The 24,905-nt window shown below is 44.6% G+C and overlaps 2 protein-coding genes across 3 annotated transcripts in view; one reads left to right on the forward strand and one right to left on the reverse strand.

The window, feature by feature from the left end:
• LOC119967399 (intersectin-2-like) overlaps nucleotides 1-5,770 on the forward strand; it is a 323,719-nt gene extending 317,949 nt beyond the window's left edge. The window contains exon 40 of the mRNA XM_038799906.1: nucleotides 1,311-5,770. Coding sequence (XP_038655834.1) covers nucleotides 1,311-1,468 — 158 coding nt within the window. The 3' untranslated portion in view covers nucleotides 1,469-5,770. The remainder of the gene's footprint in view (nucleotides 1-1,310) is intronic.
• Nucleotides 5,771-7,683: 1,913 nt separating this feature from the next.
• Nucleotides 7,684-24,905, reverse strand: part of fam228a (family with sequence similarity 228 member A) — a 43,180-nt gene continuing 25,958 nt past the window's right edge. For both annotated transcript variants that reach the window (XM_038799901.1, XM_038799902.1), the window contains exon 8: nucleotides 7,684-7,932. In XM_038799901.1, the coding sequence (XP_038655829.1) occupies nucleotides 7,899-7,932 (34 nt within the window). In that variant the 3' untranslated portion in view covers nucleotides 7,684-7,898. The remainder of the gene's footprint in view (nucleotides 7,933-24,905) is intronic.

Raw genomic sequence — 24,905 nt, forward strand, 5'->3', positions numbered from 1 at the left:
GGTTTATGAAAGGTGGGGGTTATGAAAGGGCGTCATAAAGGTTAACGGTGGGGGTCCTGAAAAGGGGGGGGGGTGCTGGGGAGACTCAAAAGGAGAGGGCCTCAACAACCTCATAGTGGGGTGTCCTCACTTATGGAGTGCTCATGTGTGTAGTGGGTGATATTGTCTATGGTTGGGGTGACCCCTCAAGCTCACTTAGAGATCGCGACCCCCTTTCAAAATGGCGGCCGGATCCCTGAGGAGCTGGTCTGGCTGGCGAGTTTAGCTTCCCCATGTTGAAAACATTTTTAAGTGTAGGCTTGACCGGGGAGAAATTTCCACGGCCAAAAAATGATTAACTGTGTTTGAACAGCGGTGTAGATCACACCCCACTAAACCTGCCCAAACACTTAGAAAGTTTTGCTTGAATTTCCTCCCCTCATTTCTCCCTCTCTAGTTCCGAAGAAGAGTCATATTGGACTTGAAACGTTAACTTTGTTTCTCTGTCCACAGATGTTGCTAGATTTTTTGTGTTTCTCCAGCACTTTGTTTTTACTCATAGACTTGGGTAAGGCAGTTTAGAGCTTCAATTGCTGAACAGTGTGAAGAAGGAACTCTTACTAGTGCCTTCAAAGGCACGTTTCAGTGTTCCTCTCAAGATTCAATGGGGAAGAGATAGGATTGCTTAAAGGTTTTGATCGCAGGTTTGCACACTTTTAAGCTGGTATTACCCCACCTTTTTACTTTGTGGTCTTCCTGACAATATTTATTTTGGTATTTTTCCATTGCAAATGAATCTTGCAAATATAATTTTTTGATTCAACTACTGTGGATCTTAGTTACATTTTGTAATACATTACTATCTGCTAAAGCCTCGTGTTTTTGTTACCTGCTATTAACTGCTTGTCAATATACGTTCAGTACATTAGAAAATTACAAACAAATGTGAGTGCAAGCTCTCTGACTGCTTACTTAGTAAATAGCCTCCCTATCCTAGATGTTAGACACAGGCACTTGGATGCTTCTTGATTTTATTCCAGTTTGGTGCTGAGCTAGGGTACTGTTAGGTGTTTTATGGTTGGTCTCTTGTGTCTCAGGGCTGTGGTAGGGGAAAACTGTTCTTCATCAATATCGAGTAGCATCTGCATGTATGGAACTAGGCCTTTCCTAGTCCAGTAAATTTAATGAAATAGCAGAGCCCTTTTGGCACCAGCAGATTTAATGCTGTAACACGAGGCCGCGCAGAAGAAAGAATAGTGGGGAATGGAAGGGAGAAAAACAGTAAAATTAAATGATCTCTCAGCAATAACATCTTATAATATTTTGGCCAGATTTTCTAGGTCGGACAGAGGTTCCAGTAGCAACAATCAAAAAAGAACAAGAAGGCAAAGGAGCGACTACAAAGCGCCTTCTTTTACATGAAGTCCCGACTGGGGAGGTATGGGTTCGTCTTGATCTTCAGCTGTATGAACAGAAGACCTTACTTTGAAATTCAGGCTTCAAAATTGTGTGGATTTTGAATGTTCAGTGACTAAAATAATGGCAATCATTTATGGATAACAATTATAGAAATATTTTTTCTAGGATTATGGAGTAAGTCTAACAAATGAAACCTCACAACCAACGTACACTGTGATGTTCAGTAATGGTTGTAGCTAAACAGGTGCCAGTTTTGTTGTTGTGGTAAAATTGCAAATATTTTGTCTTTTTTTTGCCACATTCTGCCCATTTTCCTCAAATAGTGTAAACTTCCATCGGTGATCAATGAGGAACTTTAAATTCAAGTTTCAGCAGTGTAGACAATGAAGGAGCAAAATTATTTCTCCCAGTTGAAGGTAGCCAAACTGGTTGAGAATTACTCAAAACAGACTGCACAATGACTTCACTGCTGATTTGTCATTAAACATAATGCAATGAGGGACTAATAACCTATGTCCAAGAAGTCGAGCAACAATTGAGCCTTTGTAAATCTGAAAACAAACAACTTTTGAATTAACTGGAAATTTCTCTGTAATTGCAAAAACTGTGTTTCTGGAAGCATTTTTTGAAGTAACTGAACAGAATTTGGACATACTTTCAAGTGAACAGCTGGAGTGAAAAATTGGCATTATACAGTTAATGGAAGCTAAGAGTGGTGTACAATGGGTCATAATATCTCAGGATATTTGGTGTAATTTTGAGCTGTTTTATAACAGCTTAAATTGAATGAGAGATCTACAGCTACTGAATTTTAAAAAATCACTTTTGTAGAATTTTCTTTGTTGCACTGAATAAAAACAAATACAAATTGTTTTTTGTACATTATAAAAGCAGTGCATTCAGAAATCTTTACCTGGGATGAAGTTTTTGTCTAGTTAACATTACATAATGCGACATTCCTTGTCTTAGTTCAGGTAGTTTGTATAATGAAATCTTACTGTTTGAAAAATTATTTCTTTTTATCTAGTCATATGTCAAAATATTTGTCCATCTCCAGATTTTGGAAGCACACAAATTAATGGTTTTGTCACTTTCAGTACATTTTCTATACATTGGTGGAAGTAGTTTTACACTTAGTGGTATTACCTTGAAATTTCAGATTTTATAAGTAAAATGTTTTATCAGATCAGACCAAATTTGATGACTAGTTTCTCAGGTGCCAGTTCCTTTATTAGATTTGTTTATATTACATATTTAAAAATCTTGGTTAGATTTTTTTATGATGTGTATTTTGTACTTGTAGCTTTACCAGCAGAAAACCTGTTTGGACTGAGTGAGAGAGAATGGTTATAAAGAGATGATAAGATGCAGAAATGACTTGTTAGGTTTCTTTCTCTTCTGCTCATATTTACTTGAGAAACCATGGATCAGTTTAGTCCAGATTTCAGGGAAGCTGTCTTAATCATGTTCTAAAAATGGTTGCTGGAAATGTAAAATAAATTCGAAGTGTTGGAAATGGTCAGCAGGTCGGACAGAACATGAAAGTGAAAGACAGATTAATGGTTCAGGTATTTATGAAGGGTTACATCCAAAATATTGACTCTCAGAGATGCAGAACTAGTCAATCAGCAATTACTATTATTTGGTTTTATTTAATGTACTGCCAGCATTTCTTTGACTACAGATAGAAGACATGCACTAAAATGTATGCAGGTAAATTATTTACCAGTATCTATCTAATTTCTTCTGGCATTATTTTTAACCAATGTTTTTTGGAGAATCTGCAATTAGTTAAATTGTCAGTTTTCTACATATGCATATGCAGTGGTTAATATGCTTTCTGCTGACTCTGTTCCTGCAGGCGTGCAGTGGGCTTTCAAACAGTTCATATTGCCTTAATTTCAAGTGTATAAGCAACATTTGTTTTGAACTTACTGCCACACCTTTGGTTTCCTGCTTGAACATAAAGATTTTATTTAAAAAACAATCTACTTAACTTTGAAATAGTGCAAGTATTGGCCTTTGATGTATTTATAATACAGCATAGACTGTTCATCACTGTGCATGCGCTGTTAAATGATACCAGGAGAACATATATTTTTTAAAAATCACTTTCTGGTATTCATTACTGAAGAGACAATTTGAAACTTTCCTCACATTTTTACTCTTGGAAGATGCAGCTAAGTTTAGTGGAAGTGGACAATAAAGCTACACATATATATATATATATATATATATACATATGTATGTGAGTAGTCAATAACATAACCCTTACAATACAAAACTACTACAACATTAATAGATGGGAGCTCTTAGTGCTGTGGAGTCCATTATTCATCTTCCAGCTAGGCAAACAAGCTTTCACATGCACACTTAACTTCCAACATCTAGTTTAATAAATGAAAACCACAACAGAAACAGAAAATGCTGGAGTACTCAGCAAGTCTGGCAGCACCTTGGAAAGAGAAACAGTTTCATGTTGATGACCCTTAATCAGAACAATAATGTAAAGGCGCCATAAGTGAAATATTTTCCTTCCATTTAGTTGTGAGATCTACAAAATACATTCAGAATAATGGATAGGTTACCTCTGCAAGCTCAAGTGATATCTATTACTTTAACTCAAGTTCAAATTGATTTAAAAGCAATCATTAATACTAGATGGGAAAGATAATGAGTATAGTTCATGTAAGGAAGAATCATATATAATGTATTACCTGAATAGGTTTCCAGTAAACCCATAATAAAATCTTCTAAGTAAATCAGATATGCACCTGAAATTTTCACAGGGGTTCTGTCACAAAATTAGCAGAAGCCTACTTTCGGGAGAATCAACTAAATTACAGCATGAGATTTGGAGAATCCCCATGGAAAATTTGCCCTATATCCTGCCAATGAGTCTCGAAAGTGTCCTTCCTGCATCCTCTTTCCCTGCCTAAAAGTATTGCTGTACAGTTCAAGAGTCCCAGCAATTCTGATAGCTCATACAACTGACCACTCTGTGTGTGCGTGAACTCAATTGAGCACTGTGATTAGAGAAGGGATTTTGGTGAACAAGAGCCCGAGTTGCATGCTTGCACATTTTTCACAAGGCATCTAGTGGACAGTAACCAACAGTAAAAACTTGACAATTTAACACCATATGTCCTCTCCCAACATGCGATGTTGAGCTATGATTATATAGTCAGCCCAGCACAGTACTGCATTGTTATTCAGTGTGGCTCAAAACCACACCAAACCTTCACCTTTACTTCGGCAAAACCTGTGTTTACCTTCAGAGATGTTGGGTGGACAGCTATATTGTTTATCATTCTATTGTTTACTAAAAATTGCTCTTTGCAATGAAGAGTTAGAACCCATAACTGATATATCCATTCTTTTTTACACTTCTAATTTACTGGCCAAGCAGGAACTTGCAATGAAAGGTGGCAGAGTTCAGGATTCAATTAAGGCTCTTCTGAACTTCTGGTAACAGGTTTCCTGATTACTGCTACTGCTTAGATTTGTGGAGAAATCCCCTAAGCACCTCAGCAATATGTGGCTGCTGCAATGTCTGAAAACTACTTTAGCTATTGTAAGAAAAAATGCCCTCTGTAATCCAGTAAAAAGTGAAAAAATGCCCTGCATGAGGATTCTGATCATTCTTTAAAAATGATTAATTTCAAACAAAGATGCTAAACTGTATAACTATATAAATACCATGATTTATTGTTGACTTTTTTCCAATTATTTTGAAAGCAATCATTGTACAGTTGACCAAGCTGCTAGGAAATTGGCATTGACTGCCATACCATGCCACAATATGGCATATTTATTGGTCATTTAAAATGTTTGCATCTGACCTTTAAATTTGAATGTATGAAAACTCAAAATAGCTGCAAGCTATGCAGCGTTAGTTTTTTAGAGTGCAAAAATGTACATTATAAATGAGGGAACAGGGAATGTCTATTTTGCCAAATATTTTTCCTACCTACAGGAGCAATAGCTGTAAACGGTTTTGAAAACACACTGTGAGGTATTAAACCTCTTTGATAATTCAGTCAACCACTGTTAAACTGTTACGAGTATTGAAAAAAAGCATGTTAAATAAGGTTTAAAGGAGGAATGCAACTGGAAGTTATATAGTTTAATATTTAAAGTCTTAGCATGTATGTTCTCTTTTTTCTTTGCATTAAATCATGTAAAACCTTTTTTTAAAAATCTGTTTTTATGCCACTGCCCTTTCTATGCAGTCTGCTGTAGAGAATCTCTTTGCACTACTGTGGTATGTCTCAGTTGCTTAATATTTTGTAGACAGAATTCTGTTGTATAGTATGCAGTTTGATAACAATTCTCAAAAATACATTGTCAATAAAATTGACACTTAAGTTACTGGATGGTATTCGTGTCCACATTTTGCTTTGTGTAAATAATAGAAATAAGGTTCAACTTTTCAACAGAAGTTGGTTAATATAAAACCCACTCCAGAACTTGTCTGGATAATCTAGGTTGATTCTCCAGTGCAATACTGTGAGTGTTCTACATTGTTGGAGGTACGATTGTTTTAAATTAGATGATAATGCAAGCTTGCTTCAGCGGTTCAGCTGCATATTCTAATGATAGTAGATGTGGATGCCTAGCATCTATTCATACTGCCAACTTTGATTTGATGCAAATCTGGCTTTTGAAGCACACAGCAACAGGAATAATTTTAACCTAACCCAGCCAGTAGAAAAATGGCAGTAACCAAATCAAGCACCTGTTTTACACACTCTAATTCTGCCTTCATTGAACGCAAATTGAATTTAATGTCAAGATCAGGAAACAACATTAAAAAGAAGCAAATGTTTGATAGCGGTATTAAATAACAAATACCACTCAAATTCTACCCTGGATCCTAGAATATTCTCAACTAAATGCCAAAAATCTAGAATTGCAAGTGCTTCACCAGAGAAAACAAAATCAAGCCCTATCAGATCTCCCATTGTCTACAATTGGTGTTTTTTCCCTGCTTAAAAATCAGCACATCCTTTCTTATATATGGCCTTTGAAGTCCCCCATGTTTATTGTAATATTGCCTTTCCCATATGCCTTTTCTATGTCCCGATTTATTTTCTGCTTCACATCCTGGCTACTGCTAGGGGGCCTGTACATAACTCCCATCAGGGTCTTTTTTCCTTTGCGATTCCTCCACTCCATACAGATTCTACACCTTCTAACCCTATAATCGCTTCTTTTTTATTGAAATTTTTAACATTATATACATTGCCGTTTGTTTTAGTTGACAGTACAAAAGGTTTTGTCTTAAGTTTCTCTATTTACGGTTTGCTGTTGTCTGACTCGGCGGACAATCTTCCTCCGCCCTCCCTGCTTGTTCTGAGGGGCCCTCCTCTTCATTTCCCCCTAAATCACTTCTTGCTATCAATTTAAGTTAATTCTTTATGAACAATGCAACCTCTACCCATCCTTTCGAAAGAACACACATCCTTGGATATTTAGATCCCCCTGCTGCCACTTCTCGATGATGCAAACAACATCATACCCAACAAGCTCATTTAACTTGTTTTGTATACTGTGCACATTTAGGTACAACACTCAGTCCTGTGTTGACTGTTCCCTTCTCTCCTATACCTGAAGTTACATTCTTGCCACTTTCTATACTCTCTGCTCTATTACATATTCTGGAAACTTTACTAATTTCTCCTGAACCCATGGCTCCTTTAACTTGTTTAAAGTCCTCATCATTAACCTGCACTCTCACCTTCTCCTTTAACTTTGGTTTTCCAATTTTCCATACAACTGAACCCTCCCCTCACTATTTAGTTTAAAGCCCTATCTACAGCCCTAATTAGGCGATTCACCAGGACTCTCACAGGGTCACCACAGGCCTCACCTTAATATGCCAAACGTTATAGCTGACAGAAAAGTATTTGTTCAAAGTATTCTCTCTACCCCAGATTTACTTGCCCTACATTTGTAAATAGAAATAGCTGAAATCCATGAAAAAGTAGAAGAGAATGTTGTTTCAAGTCTTCAGAAGGCCACAGATGCTGCCTGACCCAAGCATTTCCAGCTTTTACTGTGGTTTGTGATCCCCAGCCCAGCATCTTGGGCATTTTGCTTTTCCATTTTAGCAAACATTGATGCAGTGTAAATTGCTATGTGTTTGGTCAATTCTTTGCTAAGTAATGAAGAAATGTCTTTAATTTTCTGTGGTATATGTTACTTCTCCTATCAGATTCTGACAATCTCTGCTCTTCACATGTAAAAGCTTCTAATTCAGCAGTCATTAAACAATAATAGTCATTGCATTTCATAAGTAACATTTTATTACTAATTAGTTTTAGAGATAGCTGGTAGCAAGAAGGCCCAGGACAACTTTCAGGAACTGGCAAATCTTTGGACGTGCATAGATCTGGGATGTCTGCTTCTCCATGCGGTGGTAGGTAACTAGAATACCCAGTCAGTCTCCAAAAAGCTCCTTACAAATCTGTATCTTCCCAGTAAAATAGATGATGAAGTCACATGTGTCTAGTTTTCCACATGAGGCGTTTCCTTGTATAGATAAAATAAAATTAATGTAAAGAAAATCAAACATACAAGTTAAATACTAAACTGGTTAATCAAGCATGCACACAAAAGCGAAGTACTCCAAATGCCAGAAATTAAAAGCAAAATGTTGTAAACACATAGGCTGGACAGCATCTGTAGAGAGAGATGTTAACATTACATCATTCAGTTTTCATAAAATTAAATAAATTCATAATCTGCAGTTCTGACCTTCACAATGGCAACAACGTTAATTTATACAGGGCACGATTCTCCGGCCTTGTTATGCTCTCGCTCAAGCGTAATAAGGCCGGTGAATAGAGAGAGGCCAAAATAGAGATCTGCGCCAGGCGCCAAACAGTTTGCGATGCAACCAGCCCGCTCCCATAGGCGAAATTGAGATCTCGCCGTAGCATGGCGAGAAACCAATTATCAGCACATACGCCCTATTTCCATACAATCAACGAGAGCGACTCCATATTCAACGTCCTCCCTTCATTCAGTGGCCTCCCCAGCAAGTGGTCACGCTGGCTCCGATTAGTTTTCCTTTTGAAAAACGCGAACGTGGAGGTAGGGCTTCTGTGGGGAGCCAAGGTAAGGAGCCCGGGGGTGCTGGGGGACCCTCCACAGAGGTAGGCTGCCATCGGGGGTTGGGGAATGCGCTGGGGAGGGGGATGGGGGGGGGGGGGGAAATCACTCATGGCACCATCATGCTAGCCCCTGGATCATATGTACCCGTTCCGGGGACAACCCCAGTCCCTTCCCGTCTGCTCCAACGACCACCCACAACTCCCACCGACTGCCGAGGCCTCTAGCTGCGCGGCTGAAGGCTATTGCTAGTAGGGAAATTGGCATTCGTGGTTAAGTGAGCATTTCACACAGCCTAAGTGGATTACCGTGGGTGGGTGGGCCATGTGGGTCATTGCCTAGCATCCCAATCACACCCTGATGCCTGAACATTGTGCCTGAACACTGCGGGATGCAACAGCACATCCGAACACCCAGGAGATGGGACACAGCTCCGGGGACATGTCCACAGGTGGAGGGTGGGTGAGCGCCACAGGGAGCTGGAGGGGGGGGGGGGGGGAGTGATGAATGGAGAGATGGGCAGAGGATTCAGGGGTCAACCTGTATTGCGGAAGGTATCGTAATGGTTGTGCGAAAGGGTGTTTATTGTAGAAACCCGACTTCTGATAGTGCCGGCCACCCCCCCCACTACCTACCTCTCCCACCCCCTCCCTCGGTGCCCTCCGTGATCCTCAACGTGCTTTGCCCTTCTAGCTCTACCACTACGTCTTGGTGTTTCTCCAGAATGCACATTTGAGGTGGAGGCAGCCAGCAGCTTACCTCATCCCATGTCCTTCGAAGCCCCTGGTGGGTGTCCTCTGCGGCCAGTGGACCCCGGCTCACTTGTCGGCAGCACATGCACAGCCATGCTGCCCTGTCCCGTGTGGTGGCTGCGAGACGCGACCTCATCAGAGGGGTGGTACTCGGGAGCTGGTGCCACCATTCCCTGTCCATGGGACGAGTCCAGCTTGGCATCCAGTGCTCCCTCCTCCCGATCGGTGGGCCCTGGGGTTCACCTTAGGTTGGAGGGGTAGCTGGTTCGAGCCCCAGCTGCCCCCGCATCATCGCTCTGTCAGCCCTGGCACTTTCCCATGGTCTGCACCATTGTGTCGATGCCTTCGGTGATGCTCATCAGCGACTGGGCCATACTCTGCAGTGCTTCAGCAATGTCCACCTGAGAGCGGGACATGTCCTGCAGAATCTCATCAACTTCGGCCTGGTGCTGGGTGACATCCCCCAGCAAATCAGGCATTCTGCCGAGACCCTTGGCCATGTCCATCAGCAACTGCACAACGCCTTGGACACCTTCACTCATCATGCCAACGTTGTGCACCAGGCACTCCACTGCGGTCACCACGCTAGCAGTGTTGGCTTCAGTGCCACTCATTGCTTGCGCCATCTCCTGCGCCCGTAGCCTCGGGGGCTCCTCCAAGCGGCTATCGATCTGCTGGAGTGGTGTTGGCACCTCCCTCAGAACGTCCAGGTTGGTCCCTATTTAACTAACGCTCAATTGAAATTACTGAATCTACATCCATCACCCTTTCAGACAGCACATTTCAGATCACAATTAGTCTGTAAAAAATGTTTCTTCATCTTTGTTGATTATTTTTCCAATAATCTTAAATCTATTTTTTTTTTTAAATTTAGAGTACCCAATTAATTTTTTCCAATTAAGGGGCAATTTAGCGTGTTCAATCCACCTACCTTGCACATCTTTGGGTTGTGGGGGCGAAACCCACGCAAACACGGGGAGAATGTGCAAACTCCACACGGACAGTGACCCAGAGCCGGGATCGAACCTGGGACCTCAGCGCCGTGAGACTGCAGTGCTAACCCACTGAGCCACCATGCTGCCCCTAATCTTAAATCTATAACCTCTGGTACTGATTCTTCTGCCACTGCAAAGGTTCTCCTTATTTCCTCTATCAAATCCCCCCCTGATCTTCTCTGCACCAAGAACAACTACCTCAGCTTCTCTAGTTTCACCACATAACTGAAATTCCTTAACCTTGGTACCATTCTAGAAGATCACTGCTGCACCCTCCCCAAGGCCTTCCAAAGGCTTGTGCCAAAATTGAATATAATACTCCGCTGAGCTCTAATCAGTATTTTGTGGCATAAATCCCTTGCTCTTGTACTCAACACTTCTATTAATAAAGCCTTCTCAACTTGTCCTGCCACCTTCAAAGATTTGTGTAGAAAACCCCACATGCCTGTTCCTGCAACTCCATTAAAGCTGTACCATTTGGTTCAAACTATCAAAATATATTACTTCGCAACTCTCCATTAAATTTAATTTGTCGCAGTCTGCCCATTGACCAGTTTCATTCTGAAGTCTGTTACTATCGTCTTCACTGTTTACCATATTTACAAGTTGTGTCATCTACAATCATTGAAATCACACCCAAATGTTCATTAATATAGAATCCCTACAATGCAGAAGGAGGCCAACCGACCCATTAAGTCTGCATCAACCCTCTGAAAGAGCACCCCACCCAGGTCCACTCCCAATCCCCATAACCCCACCTAACCTGCACATCTTTGGCCTCTAAGGGGCAATTTTAGTGTGGTTAATCCACCTAACCTGTGCTTTAATATGTATCAAGAAAAGCAGTGGTCCTAATACTGACCCTTGGTGAACACCACTAATCTGAAAAACAGTTGTTCACCCTACTTCTTTCTGCCCCTTAACCAGTTTTATATCCATGCTGTCACTTGAATCCCATGGTCTGGAAACCAACAAAGTATATTATGTGGTATTTTGTAAAATAGCTTCTGAAACTTAATATAAAGATCAACCCTACCACTCTCATCAAACTTCTCCATTACTTCATCCGCAAACATGGGCCGGAATTCTCCAAGCCCGCGCCGGGTCGGAGAATTGCTGGTGATGCGGGAAATTCCCGGCACGCCGCTCCGACGCCAGGACGCGATTCTCCGGCGACCGGAGAATCGGCGCCAATCGCGCCTGCGCAGTCGACACGGCGCCGGTCGGGGAACGATGAAAGAGGCCCCTGCGGCAATTCTCCGCTGTCGACCGGCCGAATTCCCACCGGCATGGTTCCAACCTGGGACCACCTAGTGGGAGCTCGGACCTGCGGCCGCGGTGGCCGTCCTGGTGGGTGGGGGAGGGGGGGGCTCCTCGGCATCCAGGCCCGTGATCGGGGGCTACCGATCAGCAGACGCCCGCGATCTGGTGGGGGCCTACCTCCTTCCGCACAAGGCCGCTGTAGGGCTCCATCATGTTGCGTGCCGCCGCCGGCAGTGCAAGGCCGCCTTTCGGTGCCGGAACAGCGCACAGCAATCCGGCGCCGTGCTGGCCCCCTGAGGGCCACTGCATTGCTGGGCCAGGAGGCCCGTTGACGCCGGCGTGTACCACTCTGGTGTTTACGCTGGCGTCAACACTTGGCCGGGATTTCGGAGAATAATGTTGTCCCAGGTTATGCTCTCAAAAGTTTTCCCACCACCGTGAAGTTTGAAGTGAACCAGATCAGCCTTTAGGTACCAGGAATAACTTTCCCTGCTTTATTAAAATGTGTGCATCATTTGCAAAGCTCCAGTCCTCATACTCTACCCCATATCCAGGAAGCACTGGAAGTTTGTGGCCATAGGTTTCACATTTTACCTTTGCAGGATGGTCTTAAAAGGAGGAAAGGCAAAGCTATTTGGCGGCGGGGGGTGTGGGAAGATTCCAGAGCTCAGAATCTACATGGCTGAAGGCACAGTGATCTGGATGGGGCAAAAGAGGCCAGAATGGAAGTAATGCAAAGTTTCTTGAGGGATATATGATTGGAGGATGGAAGATTGAGGGTACAGGAGATGCATGGGTTTCCTCCGGATTCTCCAGTTTCCTCCCACAAAAGTCCCAAAAGACATGCTTGTTAGGTGAATTGCACATTCTGAATTCTTCCTCAGTGTACCTGAACAGGCGCCGGAGTGTGGCGACTCAGGGTTCTCACAGTAATTTCATTGCAGTGTTAATGTAAGCCTACTTGTGACATCAATAAAGATTATTATTATAGAAACATGGAGTAGACCATTCAGCCCCTCGAGCTTGCTCCGCTGTTCAATTAGATCATGGCTGATCTACATCAATGCCATTTTCCCCACATTTCTTGATATCTTGAAAGAATGAAGAAAATCAACCTGACAAGTTTGTTTCTCTTCCATATTCTTTTGTTTAAATTCTATTTTTAACAATGGACAAAAGCAAACTCATTAACCTTCTGGAATTAGACTTGTATGAATATTCCACCAAAGCCAAAAAAAGGACGAGTAGACGAGGGGCAAGGTTTAACGGAAACTTTTCTAAGTGTAATTTTGGGAGCGATTGGCGGGGTGTTTCCTGACAGCCTCGCCAGCGAGATCATTGCCCTTATCTAATGGCACTTAGTGCTGCAATGAGCCCCCATGAGCTTCTCACCTTTACTGACTCTCACCCCAGTACCTCTCTGCTAACAAGGGGATTGCTTTTAAACACTCCTTCACCATTCACTCTCAGTCAATACACAAGCATGACAGCGCGGAGACCTGCTCTTTGCTTTGGGGATATCAACCGAGCAAGGCTTCTGGACACAGTCGATGCGAGACAGGCCACCCTGTTCCCCAGAGGGGGTCGGAGGTTCAGCAGCAGGGTCACCAATACCGCCTGCAAGTGTAAGGGAATTTGTACTGGATATTGTATGAGTTAGGTACCAAGTTTAGAATCATAGGTTTTAGTGAAATGATAAAGTAGATTTAGGTGAGTATTGAGATGAGTGTGTAACCCAGGGTAACTTTGTGTGACCTAATGTAATCAAGTATAGCTAAGGTAATCAAGTATAGCTAATGTAATCAAGTATAGTTAATATGATTAAAGCAGCAGACCCAGAGAAATAGCATTTAAAATACAAACAGTCACTTGGAAGAACAATGAACAGCTCAGGGCTTAACTAAAATGGTTGCCCATAAATAAGGGCTATAAAGGAGTCTGTTTTTGTATACATTCGGCCTTGGTCAGCAAAAACCACGACACAAGCAGGAAAGTTTACAGAGACGAGATAAGGACTGACTTATGGCTACCATGGTTGACGGAGCAGAGAGAGAAACGACCAGTCTTGACTGAGACAGATAGAGGCTCACTATAAACAGTGGTGGCCAAAGTAAGGAAAGCAAGATAAGAGGGCTGTAAATTAAGATAAGAATTTGAATCATGGAGTTAAAATGTATATAAAAGGCGGTAAGCCCTGAAGCTTTTTAGATTGCTCCGGACAATCTCAGCTTTGTTTCTCTCATGCTAAGGGAAATAAAGTTCACTGCTTGGAAGATCGCTCCTCAGACTCTCTGTGTTTTAATATTTGAATAGGTACAAACAAATTGTCGTCCTGGGGAACCACGACAAAATTGCCGCTGCGAAGCAGGGTTGGTGAGAGATCGCCCAGAAAAGCATCTGGAAGGAGTGGCGGAGGCGAAGGTCCGACCGGGGCTGGACATCCCAAAGCCGGCATTCTGACAGCAAGGTAAGCAGATTTGTATTGCACGTAAATCCTTGTTGTCAGAAAAGGGATCTCGAGGCCCGGCGCACTCAGCTCTTTGCTGGTCTTGAATCTCCCCAACCACAAAGATATCCTGCATAACTAAAACCAAATTGGGTAAAAAAGTTTTGAGAGACTGAGTCTGATCTGAAGAGTAGAGTTTTGCATGCAAAGCGCACTGTGAATACTGTATTGTCTGTGAGTGGGTAAAAAGGGAGACGAGAAAAAGGCCGAACGCTAAGGTAATGCAATTAGGTTAAGTCAACCGGTTTGGAGCGGGTTTTTCCAGGATACGACTTGCCCAGAAGAGAGTAAGTGTGGGAAAAATCTGCCAGTCCAAACCTACCCAGGACCTCGGGTAACGGACGTCAACCGAGAGGGAGAGAGATCAGTGAGAGATCACTCTCTGACCTAATACGGTAGTCAAAAGCATAGGAGGGGAACCTAACCCCGGAGGGGGGGATTAACAGCTAGGATAGAGAAAGTAAAAGACCAATTTGAACAAACTGGTCTGAGACAGCAGCGTGGAGGACAGAAATAAGAAGGAGAGTCGGAACACAGGTAGGGTAATAACTAACAACGTGGAAAGGTCACACTGACAAAACCGCCTAGCGGAAAGAGGGGTATAATCGATTGGGAAGGAAGATTAGTCAGGGAATTAAGAAAGGAAAATAATAAAAACGGAAGCAACACTGGATTGGGGAAAAATTACACATATAACTAACTTAAAAGAGGTAGAGAACGAGTGGCCGTATGTAAAGTGGGAAAGAATAGCTGATAGGAATTGGATAGACGAAATAAACTTGGAAACTCTAGGGAAATTAATAAAGGAATCTGATCGATATAGGGTTTCTATAGACATAGACAAGCACGTAAAAACCTACTACCCTCTAGCCCGGGAAAGGAAGATAGAGCCGGGACAGGGGACTACGGGGAAGTGGATATCGAGACCCCGGTTAGAATTACAGATATTGTCAAGAGAAACCCAAGAGAAAGGTAAACAGGGGACTGAACACGGAAAAACGACACAGCAAGTAATAATCACTGTAACACCCAACTCTGACGGATTAAGTGATAAAAATTGTGACAGTAATCCGAAAAGACAAGTAATGGCACACCAAGTTAAAACACCAGTGGAAACATTAGGGGATAAATTCCCAGCCCTCAGGGGAGACATAAAACACGTTTCTAAAAAATGGGCCAACAGAACAAGTAAAACTAATACACCGTGGCCGGAGGAAGGCACTTGGTGCGTAGAGAGATGTGAGGACCAGAAGGGAATGATAAAGAACTATAAAATAAAAGATAAATCTAAGAAAAGAAAGGAGAAGCGAGAAAAGGAACTAGAGATACTGGCATTGTTTGAAAAGGAAGGGAAAGAAAGGAGAAGGGCATGGAGGGAAATATGGATGCAAATGCCAGTGCAACTTCAGGAAAAAGCAAAATTAGAAGATCCAAATGTAGCCCCGCCCCCATACTCAGAGGAACAGGGTTCCACGGGACTGTACCCAGTTATATCAGGCACGATGAATTTTGAGGGAGCATTTGATACAAAACAGATGACGACGGAGGATTGGGAACAAAGGGAGCTAGAAAAGAAACAAGGTGTAGAGGAAGAGACGAGGAAAACAGAAGAGGAGTTGGATGAGTTAAGCCGAAGGAGAAAGCAGTTGCAGGACGAAGTAAATGTAATAGACCTTTTGGAATGGGCAAAAAAGGGAATGGAAAAGGAAAAGGAACGAGAAGAGGAGGGAAAGAATGATAGAAGAAAAGATGAGGGAAAAACAAGTCCTGATCCTTGCGAGGGTGAAAGTGAGGCGTCACAGGGAAAAATAGAAGGAAAGAGGGTCAAAGCCAGCAGAAAGGAAAGAGAAAGAAGAAGAAGCATAGAGGAAACATGTGGGAAAAGGCGCAAAGAGGCAGAAAGACGAGAAAAGGGGGAAGCGGAGATGGAGGCCAGCCCATCGTAACCTATAACATTTCTGCCTTCCCACTGCCCATAAACCCAGAAGCCCACAGCCTAAATTATCAAAACCGATACGCCCTACAAAATCAGACTGACTGGAATAAAAATGGGAAAAGACAGGGAAGTGGTAGGCCACCCTTTCAGAATCAGAGAGGACAGGGACAGGTTAATTATCAGACTCCGAGACAGGGACCACTGCCTGGCCCTCCAGGTGTGTGCTGGGGGTGCGGGGAGACAGGTCACATAAAAAGGAATTGCCTGCGGAATTTCACCAGACAGGGAGAAAACCAGCAACAGGCAGGCCAACAGCTGATCCAAGGGTCGCCGAACAGCGTCCCGATGTTTCAAGGGCCGGGGAACCATCAGAGTTTCGCATAGAGAGGCCCAGAGAACCCCGAAATGGTAGGACAGTACGTACAAATAACAGAAACCGCAGAGCAGGAACCTATAGTTAATGCTAGAGTAGGCGGGATCGAGGTCCCCATGATGATAGACACCGGTGCCACCTGTACGTGCATACAAACTAAATATGCGGATCACCTACCATTGTCAAACCGGTTTGTAAAAACTGTGGGGTTCTCGGGGAAAATAACACTAGCTCAAATGACGATGCCGGTGCCTATTACCATTGGAAATAAAACTACCCATGTACCTATTTTAGTATATGATAAAACTCCTTTAAATCTATTGGGAAGGGACGCAATCCTAGGTCTGGGACTGAAATTAGAATGTACCGAACAAGGAATTGATTTGATGGGAATGTATTCACTTGAGGTACCAGGAAAGGAAGGGGTTAATGTATATTGGCTGGGAGATATAGAGGAACAAATTAAAAGACAGATCTGGACAGTCTGGGGAAAACTTATAGACACTTGGGTTCCACAAGCCAAGTGGCCGAGAACAGAATTACACAGTACAATGATATTTGATGAAGGACAGGCACCTGAAATACAAGAGAAATGGGAAAAGGAGGCAGGACGAGAACAGGAAATAAAGTCAGGAAGTATTTTAATTGGACTAGAGGGAGTGGCCCTCGCAATCGTTAGGAATGAATGGATTGACAAATGGTTCTCGGTACCTGGGGCGGAGCCACATGTCACATTGAAAGTTAATCCGGGATATAGATCAAAGGACCTAGGACCCATGGTGTTAAGAGCGCAAGACTTAGAATTTGTACAGACAGATAGTGCAGATATTTGGACGTCCAGCGATGGACAAATGACAAAAATAATTTTGGATGTTAGGATGCTTGGGACACCAAAGCAGATAACAATAGGAGTGCAAAATGAGAAACAGGAGCGGGAATGGAGAGAGAGCTTAGAGCAGGATTTGAACTCCCTCCCACAGGAGTTGTGGTCCAGACAGGACACGGATGTAGGGAGGGTTAAAAACGCTAATCCAGTTGAAGTCAGACTAAAGACAGGGCGCCAGGGGCCCTATAGACCACAATACCCAATCAAGACAGAAGCAATTGAAGGAATTAGAGAAACGATTAAGGGATTGATAGAAGCAGGGGTATTAAAGGAAACCCGGAGTAGGTGTAATACCCCGCTCCTACCAGTAAAGAAGGCGGACGGAGAAAAATGGAGATTGGTGCATGACCTAAGGGCAATTAATGAGGTAGTGGAAGATATGCCCGTAGAAGTTCCAAACCCTTACACCTTGCTGACAAATATACCACCTGAAAGTAGATGGTTTACGGTAATCGACCTATGTTCAGCATTTTTTAGTGCGCCACTAGCTCCAGAAAGTCAGTATCTCTTTGCATTTACGTACGAGGGGAAACAATACACATACAATAGAATGCCCCAAGGATTTAAACATTCCCCACATGTATTCAATCAGGTGTTGAAAGCAGATTTAGAAGGAATACAGTTGGAAGGAACACTGCTACAATATGTGGATGATTTATTATTATGCACAGAGACACAAGAACAATGCAGGAAGGATAGTTTAAAACTTTTGAAAAGACTAGCAGAGGGGGGTCATAAAGTATCCTGGAAGAAGCTGCAGCTGTGCCAGAGAAAGGTAGAATACTTGGGGAGAGAAATATCCGCAGGGCAGAAGGGGATAGCTTCACAGCAAATAGAAGCAGTACTGAAAATTCCGAAACCACAGACGGTGGGACAAATGATGACATTTTTGGGAATGACAGGCTTCAGTTCAGAATGGGTGGAAAACTATGCAGAAAAAACGCAGGCACTACGAAAGATAATGAAGGAAGCAGGGTGTGACGAATTAAAAGCCAAACTAAAATGGGACAAAGATGCGCTAGAAGCATTTGAGAATATAAAGAGTGAAATGGCACAGGCACCAGCATTGGCTTTACCGACCTATGACAAGCCCTTTGATTTATTTGTGAGTAACAGAGAAGCCGGATTTGCTACAGCAGTGTTAACACAGGAAAGTTGCAAGGGAAGGCGAAGGCAGACTGTAGCATATTATAGTACCAAGCTAGATGACGTAGCAATGGGATACCCTCCGTGCTATCAAGGCCTGGCAGCAGCTTGGTGGGCGTACGAAAAGGCAGCTACGGTCACAATGGGATATCCGATAAACTTACATGTATACCATAAAATAGCTGAATTGATTGAAAAAGGGAAGTTTGTTCTGACGCCGGCTAGAATTCACCATTTTCAAATGCTGACCACATTCCCGGACATTACGATAGTAAAGTGCAATAGGGCCAACCCAGCTGACTATATGCCATTGCCACATGAGGGAGAGGAGCATGAGTGTGTGAGAGAGACAAGAGCGTTTATGAAACTGAGGAAAGATCTGAAGGCAGATAGGTTAAACACAGAAGAAAAGAGAACGTTGTATGTTGACGGCTCGTGCCATAGGGATCATAGGGGAAATCATGCTGGCTATGCAGTAGTTGAACAGAAAGGGAAAACATTTGAGGTAGTGGAGGCAAAAGAATGTGAGCAGCCATGCTCAGCCCAGTTAGCGGAGCTTGAAGCACTGACCAGAGCATGTGAATTAGCAAACGGGGAAGCAGTGGAAATTTATACTGATTCGGCCTATGCCCACGGGGTTTGTCACCTGTTTGGGGCAATATGGAAGCAAAGGGGATTTATGAAAAGCGGAGGAGGACCAATTCAACACGAAGTTCAAATCAGGGCTTTAATAAGGGCTATGATGGGCCCAAGGGAATTAGCCATAATTAAGTGTCAGGCGCATAAAAAGGGAACAGATAACATCACACAGGGAAATACCAAAGCTGACAAGGCAGCTAAAGAAGCATCAGGGTACATTGAGGCTACGATAGCCCCAGTAGAAATAGCAAGGCCGCACCCAGGGCCAGGTGTGGGGAATATCGAACCTCAAATCACATTAGAAGATGTGGCACAATTACAGGAAGAAGCCCCTGTAGCAGAAAAAACAATGTGGAGAGAGAGAGGAGCATTACAGGGACAACATGACAAAATATGGAGAAATGGGGAAGGATTGATCATAGCACCCACATCATTACTAACCGTACTAATTAGTGAAGCACATGGGGTGGATCACTGTGCGAGAGGAGAAGTGGCTAGGAAGATTAAGAAAGAAGGATTCTGGTCACCATACCTGCAGAACTCAATTGACTACATACTAGGTCTGTGTGAGGTGTGTGCTCAGAATAATATCAGGAAAGGCATTACTGCCCCAATAGGGCACATACCCATTCCAGAAGGGCCGTTTAAACATCTATGCATGGACTATGTGGATATGGGAAAGGTGGTAAGAGGGAAAAGATACATGTTAGTGATTATTGATAGATTCAGCAGATGGATAGAAGCAACGCCATCCAAAGATCAAGGATCTGGAACGGTAATTAACTTCCTGTCAAAAGAAATTATCCCAAGATTTGGCATACCCATGCAATTAAGTTCAGACAATGGATCTGCTTTTATAGGGAGGGCACTGAGAGAGACACTCTCAGCACTCCGTATAAAGCAGAGGTTTGGATGTGTGTATCATCCTCAATCCCAAGGAATGGTGGAGAGAGTAAACGGAACCCTCAAGGCTAAAATAAGCAAAATTTGTAGTGAGACAGGAAAAAACTGGATAGATGCTCTGCCATTGGCTTTAATGCAGTACAGGAGTCAGGAAAACAGAATCACACATTTAAGCCCGCATGAGATGATGACAGGAAGAGTAATGCCGGTGCCAAAGATCGGGGGAGCAGGGGGCCCCACATTGGAGTGTTTAGATCAGGATGCAAGAGAGTATGTACGACAATTAACTTTTATACATAGAACTATTTTTGAACAGGAAAAGGCCAAGGAGGAGGAGAGCCCTGCCACGGAACACCAGATCACACCGGGAGATCAAGTATACATCAGAAAGTTCCGGAGACGTTGGCATGAACCCAGACGAGAAGGGCCGTTTGAAGTCACCAGAGTATCTCCCACGGCGTTGCAAGTAGAAGGCAGTACACTGTGGTATCACTTGAACCATTGTACCAGAACGGTACCCGGGGTAGGGGAGAGAAGGGAGACTGAAGTTAGAGGTAGGGCGGATAGAAGTAGCAGCGAGGAAGAGATAGAACTACACGAGGAGAATCGTGAGGAGGAGGAGCAGAGCCAAAGTACAGCAGAAATAATAAATGATGATGAGAGTGGTTCTGTGCATGAGCTGGCTGATGATACAAATGCCCAGCTTCAGCCTGTTAGTCACGGTGCCGAGGGAGGTGAGGACGGTGAGAGGGCCTCGTTCCCCACATGGGACTTGGAAACTGTTTCCCTGGGGGACTTCCTTGACCCGTAACAAGGGAAAGCGGGATGCAGATGATATAGGGGTGCGGAATCAGGAAGGTAGAGTATTAAGACAAACAAGACGTAGGCGATCAGTGAGTACGGATACTATTTGGGAGAAAGGAGGGGTCTGTGTTATGTTTGGAGATCAGTGTTGCACATTTATCCCTAACAACACTGATCCAGAGGGGTCATTTACACGGGCCATGAATAAGTTGAAGAATCTTAGGGCAGAAGTGAAAGAAAATGCTGGGTTTGGGCATGAAGCATGGAATTGGTTGGATAGGATGTTTGGAAGATGGGGGGCATGGTTCGCCAAAGCTGGAGCTGTAGCAATCACAATCATAACCGTTCTAGGACTCATATTTTGTTGTTTTTTACCCGCCCTGAGATCCTTCCTTACCAGAGTTGCAACACGGCAGATGATGGTGACAAGCAGCTCACGTTCGCGAGGAAAAACGGAGGAAAGGGAAAACCTTGAGCTGCCTCCGATGAGCGGATTCACCATGACCCTGGTCGAGATGGAAACTCGTCACTCTGTGAAAGGACTATAATAATGGACGATTGCTTTGTACCAACAACAGCACCTGACTGAAATTCGCAAAAGACTTGGAGAACTTAGTCTGTACACAGGAATCAGTCTTTTTTCCTTCCCTTGACAAGGGTGGGAAGGTTTTTGGCTGATGGCTGTTAGGAGCAAGCAATCTGGGGGAGCGACCCGAGAATTCGAATCTGGATAGATGAATTATGATAAAGAAGAATTAGGGGCGTTGTTCCCTGACCAAAGTATTCGGCTCCTCCACATTGCCTGCAAAAAGTGTTTAAAATAAATTGTAAATGGGATCCAGTAAGGGGATTATTTGAGCTTGGTAACTTGTGTGAGGCTAGGGAATAGCCTCAAAGGGGGGACATGTAAGGGAATTTGTACTGGATATTGTATGAGTTAGGTACCAAGTTTAGAATCATAGGTTTTAGTGAAATGATAAAGTAGATTTAGGTGAGTATTGAGATGAGTGTGTAACCCAGGGTAACTTTGTGTGACCTAATGTAATCAAGTATAGCTAAGGTAATCAAGTATAGCTAATGTAATCAAGTATAGTTAATATGATTAAAGCAGCAGACCCAGAGAAATAGCATTTAAAATACAAACAGTCACTTGGAAGAACAATGAACAGCTCAGGGCTTAACTAAAATGGTTGCCCATAAATAAGGGCTATAAAGGAGTCTGTTTTTGTATACATTCGGCCTTGGTCAGCAAAAACCACGACACAAGCAGGAAAGTTTACAGAGACGAGATAAGGACTGACTTATGGCTACCATGGTTGACGGAGCAGAGAGAGAAACGACCAGTCTTGACTGAGACAGATAGAGGCTCACTATAAACAGTGGTGGCCAAAGTAAGGAAAGCAAGATAAGAGGGCTGTAAATTAAGATAAGAATTTGAATCATGGAGTTAAAATGTATATAAAAGGCGGTAAGCCCTGAAGCTTTTTAGATTGCTCCGGACAATCTCAGCTTTGTTTCTCTCATGCTAAGGGAAATAAAGTTCACTGCTTGGAAGATCGCTCCTCAGACTCTCTGTGTTTTAATATTTGAATAGGTACAAACAAATTGTCGTCCTGGGGAACCACGACACAAGTCAGTGGCAGCAGCTATCAATGTGGGCCGCATGACAAGGATGATCGCAGTTCAATGCAGGAAGAAGACCAACGGTTCCTCAGTAGCCCGTCAGAATCCTTACATGTCCAGTTGCGGTGCCCACACATGCAATTTGCCATAGACCCTCCTGATCCATCAAGCGCGGCTCACCATGCCCTCTCTTTGCCCCTGCAGGATAAGTTGGCCCATAATAAGCGTGAAAGGGACGGAGTGCCAGAGATCAGGGACAGGATTCTCCGACCCCCCGCCGGATCGGAGAATCTCCAGGGGGTGGCGTGAATCCCACCCCCGCCGGCTGCCGAATTCTCCAGCGCGGGGATTTGGTGGTTTGTGGGGGGGGGGGGGGGGGGGGGGGGGACCTGGCCCCGGGTGAGTGCCCCCATGGTGGCCTGGCCCGCGATCGGAGCCCACCGATCCGCGGGTGGGCTTGTGCCATGGGTGCACTGTATTCTTCCATGCCAGATGGCCGGCGCAGAGGTGAACCTCCTCTGCGCATGCGCTGGGATGACGCCAGCACATGCTGGCATTCCCATGCATGCACCAACTCGCACCGGCCGGTGGAGGCCCATTGGTGCCGGTTGGCGTGGCGCCAAGCCCTTCCGCGCCGACTGGCACGGCGCAAACCACTCCGGCGCCGGTCTACCTCCTGAAGGTGCGGTGGATTCGGGGCGGCCTGATGCAGGAGTGGTTCACGCCAGTCCTTCGCACCAGAGTTGCCCGCCACGCCTGTTTCCGAAGAATTACACCCCAGAGTCCTCATCCCCTTTAAGGAACGGGCCTTGGAGGTCGCGGGGTTGTCCGAGAGAACATTCACCAACAGCGAGGTTGGCTTGTGTCAAGGAGGCGAGGATCCACTGCCCCATCACCCAGATGAGCTGTCTCAAGTGAGAATTTCTTGTCAGAACCTTCCCTCTCACTGACCACATGTTCATTCTCTGGCAGGATCTCCATCCGGCCAGACCATCCAGAGCCATCCCCATCCCTGCCACCCAAGAGAACACCTTGGAGGAGCGCTCCGAGGAGACCACCATTGAGGCATACAGCTTTCACCCACACCTTCCACCAGTGCAGAGACACCTCTTGGTCGGTGACAGTAATGGACAAGCTTCTGGGAAGCACCACATAGTTGCTGATGCACATCAGGTGGAGGCAGGAACATCCGACAAGGGAGTCAACATTTGGAGGTCTGCTGAATCCCTGGATTCAGCTAAGTCCCAGTCAGAGGCCAAGCCTCTGGACAAGGTTATACCAGAGCTTATGCAGATGCTAGGATACGGCTGTGAGATTCAGGAGAGCATGTCAGCAACACTCCAGCGGATGCAAAGCCAATTGGAGGAGTCCCAAAGGTTACAGGCACAGGAGCTGATGCCAACAGTGGGTGGCATCAAGGCCAACACTGCTAGGATGGTGACTGCAGTGGAAAGCCTGAAGCACAAGGTCAGTGCCTTGAGCGGTGGTGTCCAAGGCATGGCTCAGTCTGTGACGTCCATGGCTAAGGGCCTCAACATTATATTCTGTCGCTGCGGGACATGTCCTATACACAGGTGGAGAGTGCCGAGCCACTGCATAGCAGTCACAGAGGAGCATCGCTAAGGGCATCGACACCATTGTGCAGACAATGGGAAGGCGCCAGGACCACCGGAGCCAGATAATGCAGAGGCCTCTGGACCTTACTCCAGTTGCCTCTCTGTCCCATGGAGTCCCCCATGGCCCCCACGGGCAACGTCAGGAAGAAGCATTGGAGGCAAACTCAGGGCCACCAAGGAGGTGATGGTAGTCTCCGATTCTCCCAAATCCCCCTCTCCTGACATCGGTGCATCTCAAGAGCATCAGGCAGAATAGGGTGGCACACCGACGCCAGTGACACCAGTAAGTCAACTGGGGCCCTCTGGCCCCAGGCCCTCTAGAAGGCGTCCACCAACGGCATCAAAGGTCGCAGGATATGGAATGCAGCAAGCTGTCTCCACCTCTGATGTTCATCCTGGGGTCACACCGAGACATAAGAGCAGACCGTGTAAGGTAAAGAAGATTGAGGAGCATTGAATGGGCACTGGGGGGTGGGGGGTACTATGTGTAGCTAGGGGCAACGGAAATCATAGAATTTACAGTCCAGAAGGAGGCCACTCGGCCCATCGAGTCTGCACCGGCTCTTGGAAAAATCACCCTACCCGAGGTCAACACCTCCACCCTATCCCCATAACCCAGTAACCCCACCCAACACTAAGGGCAATTTTGGACACTAAGGGCAATTTAGCATGACCAATCCACCTAACCTGCACATCTTTGGACTGTGGGAGGAAACCGGAGCACCTGGAGGAAACCCACGCACACACGGGGAGGATGTGCAGACTCCGCACAGACAGTGACCCAAGCCGGAATCGAACCTGGGACCCTGGAGCTGTGAAGCAGTTGTGCTATCCACAATGCTACCGTGCTGCAAAATGTCAAATGTTCACTATTAAAACATATTACTCTCACTACATCTGAAGCCTCTGTCACGATAATCACACCGAGCCTACCTGCTCTCTCCCCCCA

This window comes from Scyliorhinus canicula, chromosome 6, assembly GCF_902713615.1.
Source record: "Scyliorhinus canicula chromosome 6, sScyCan1.1, whole genome shotgun sequence".
Taxonomy (NCBI): Eukaryota; Metazoa; Chordata; class Chondrichthyes; order Carcharhiniformes; family Scyliorhinidae; genus Scyliorhinus; species Scyliorhinus canicula.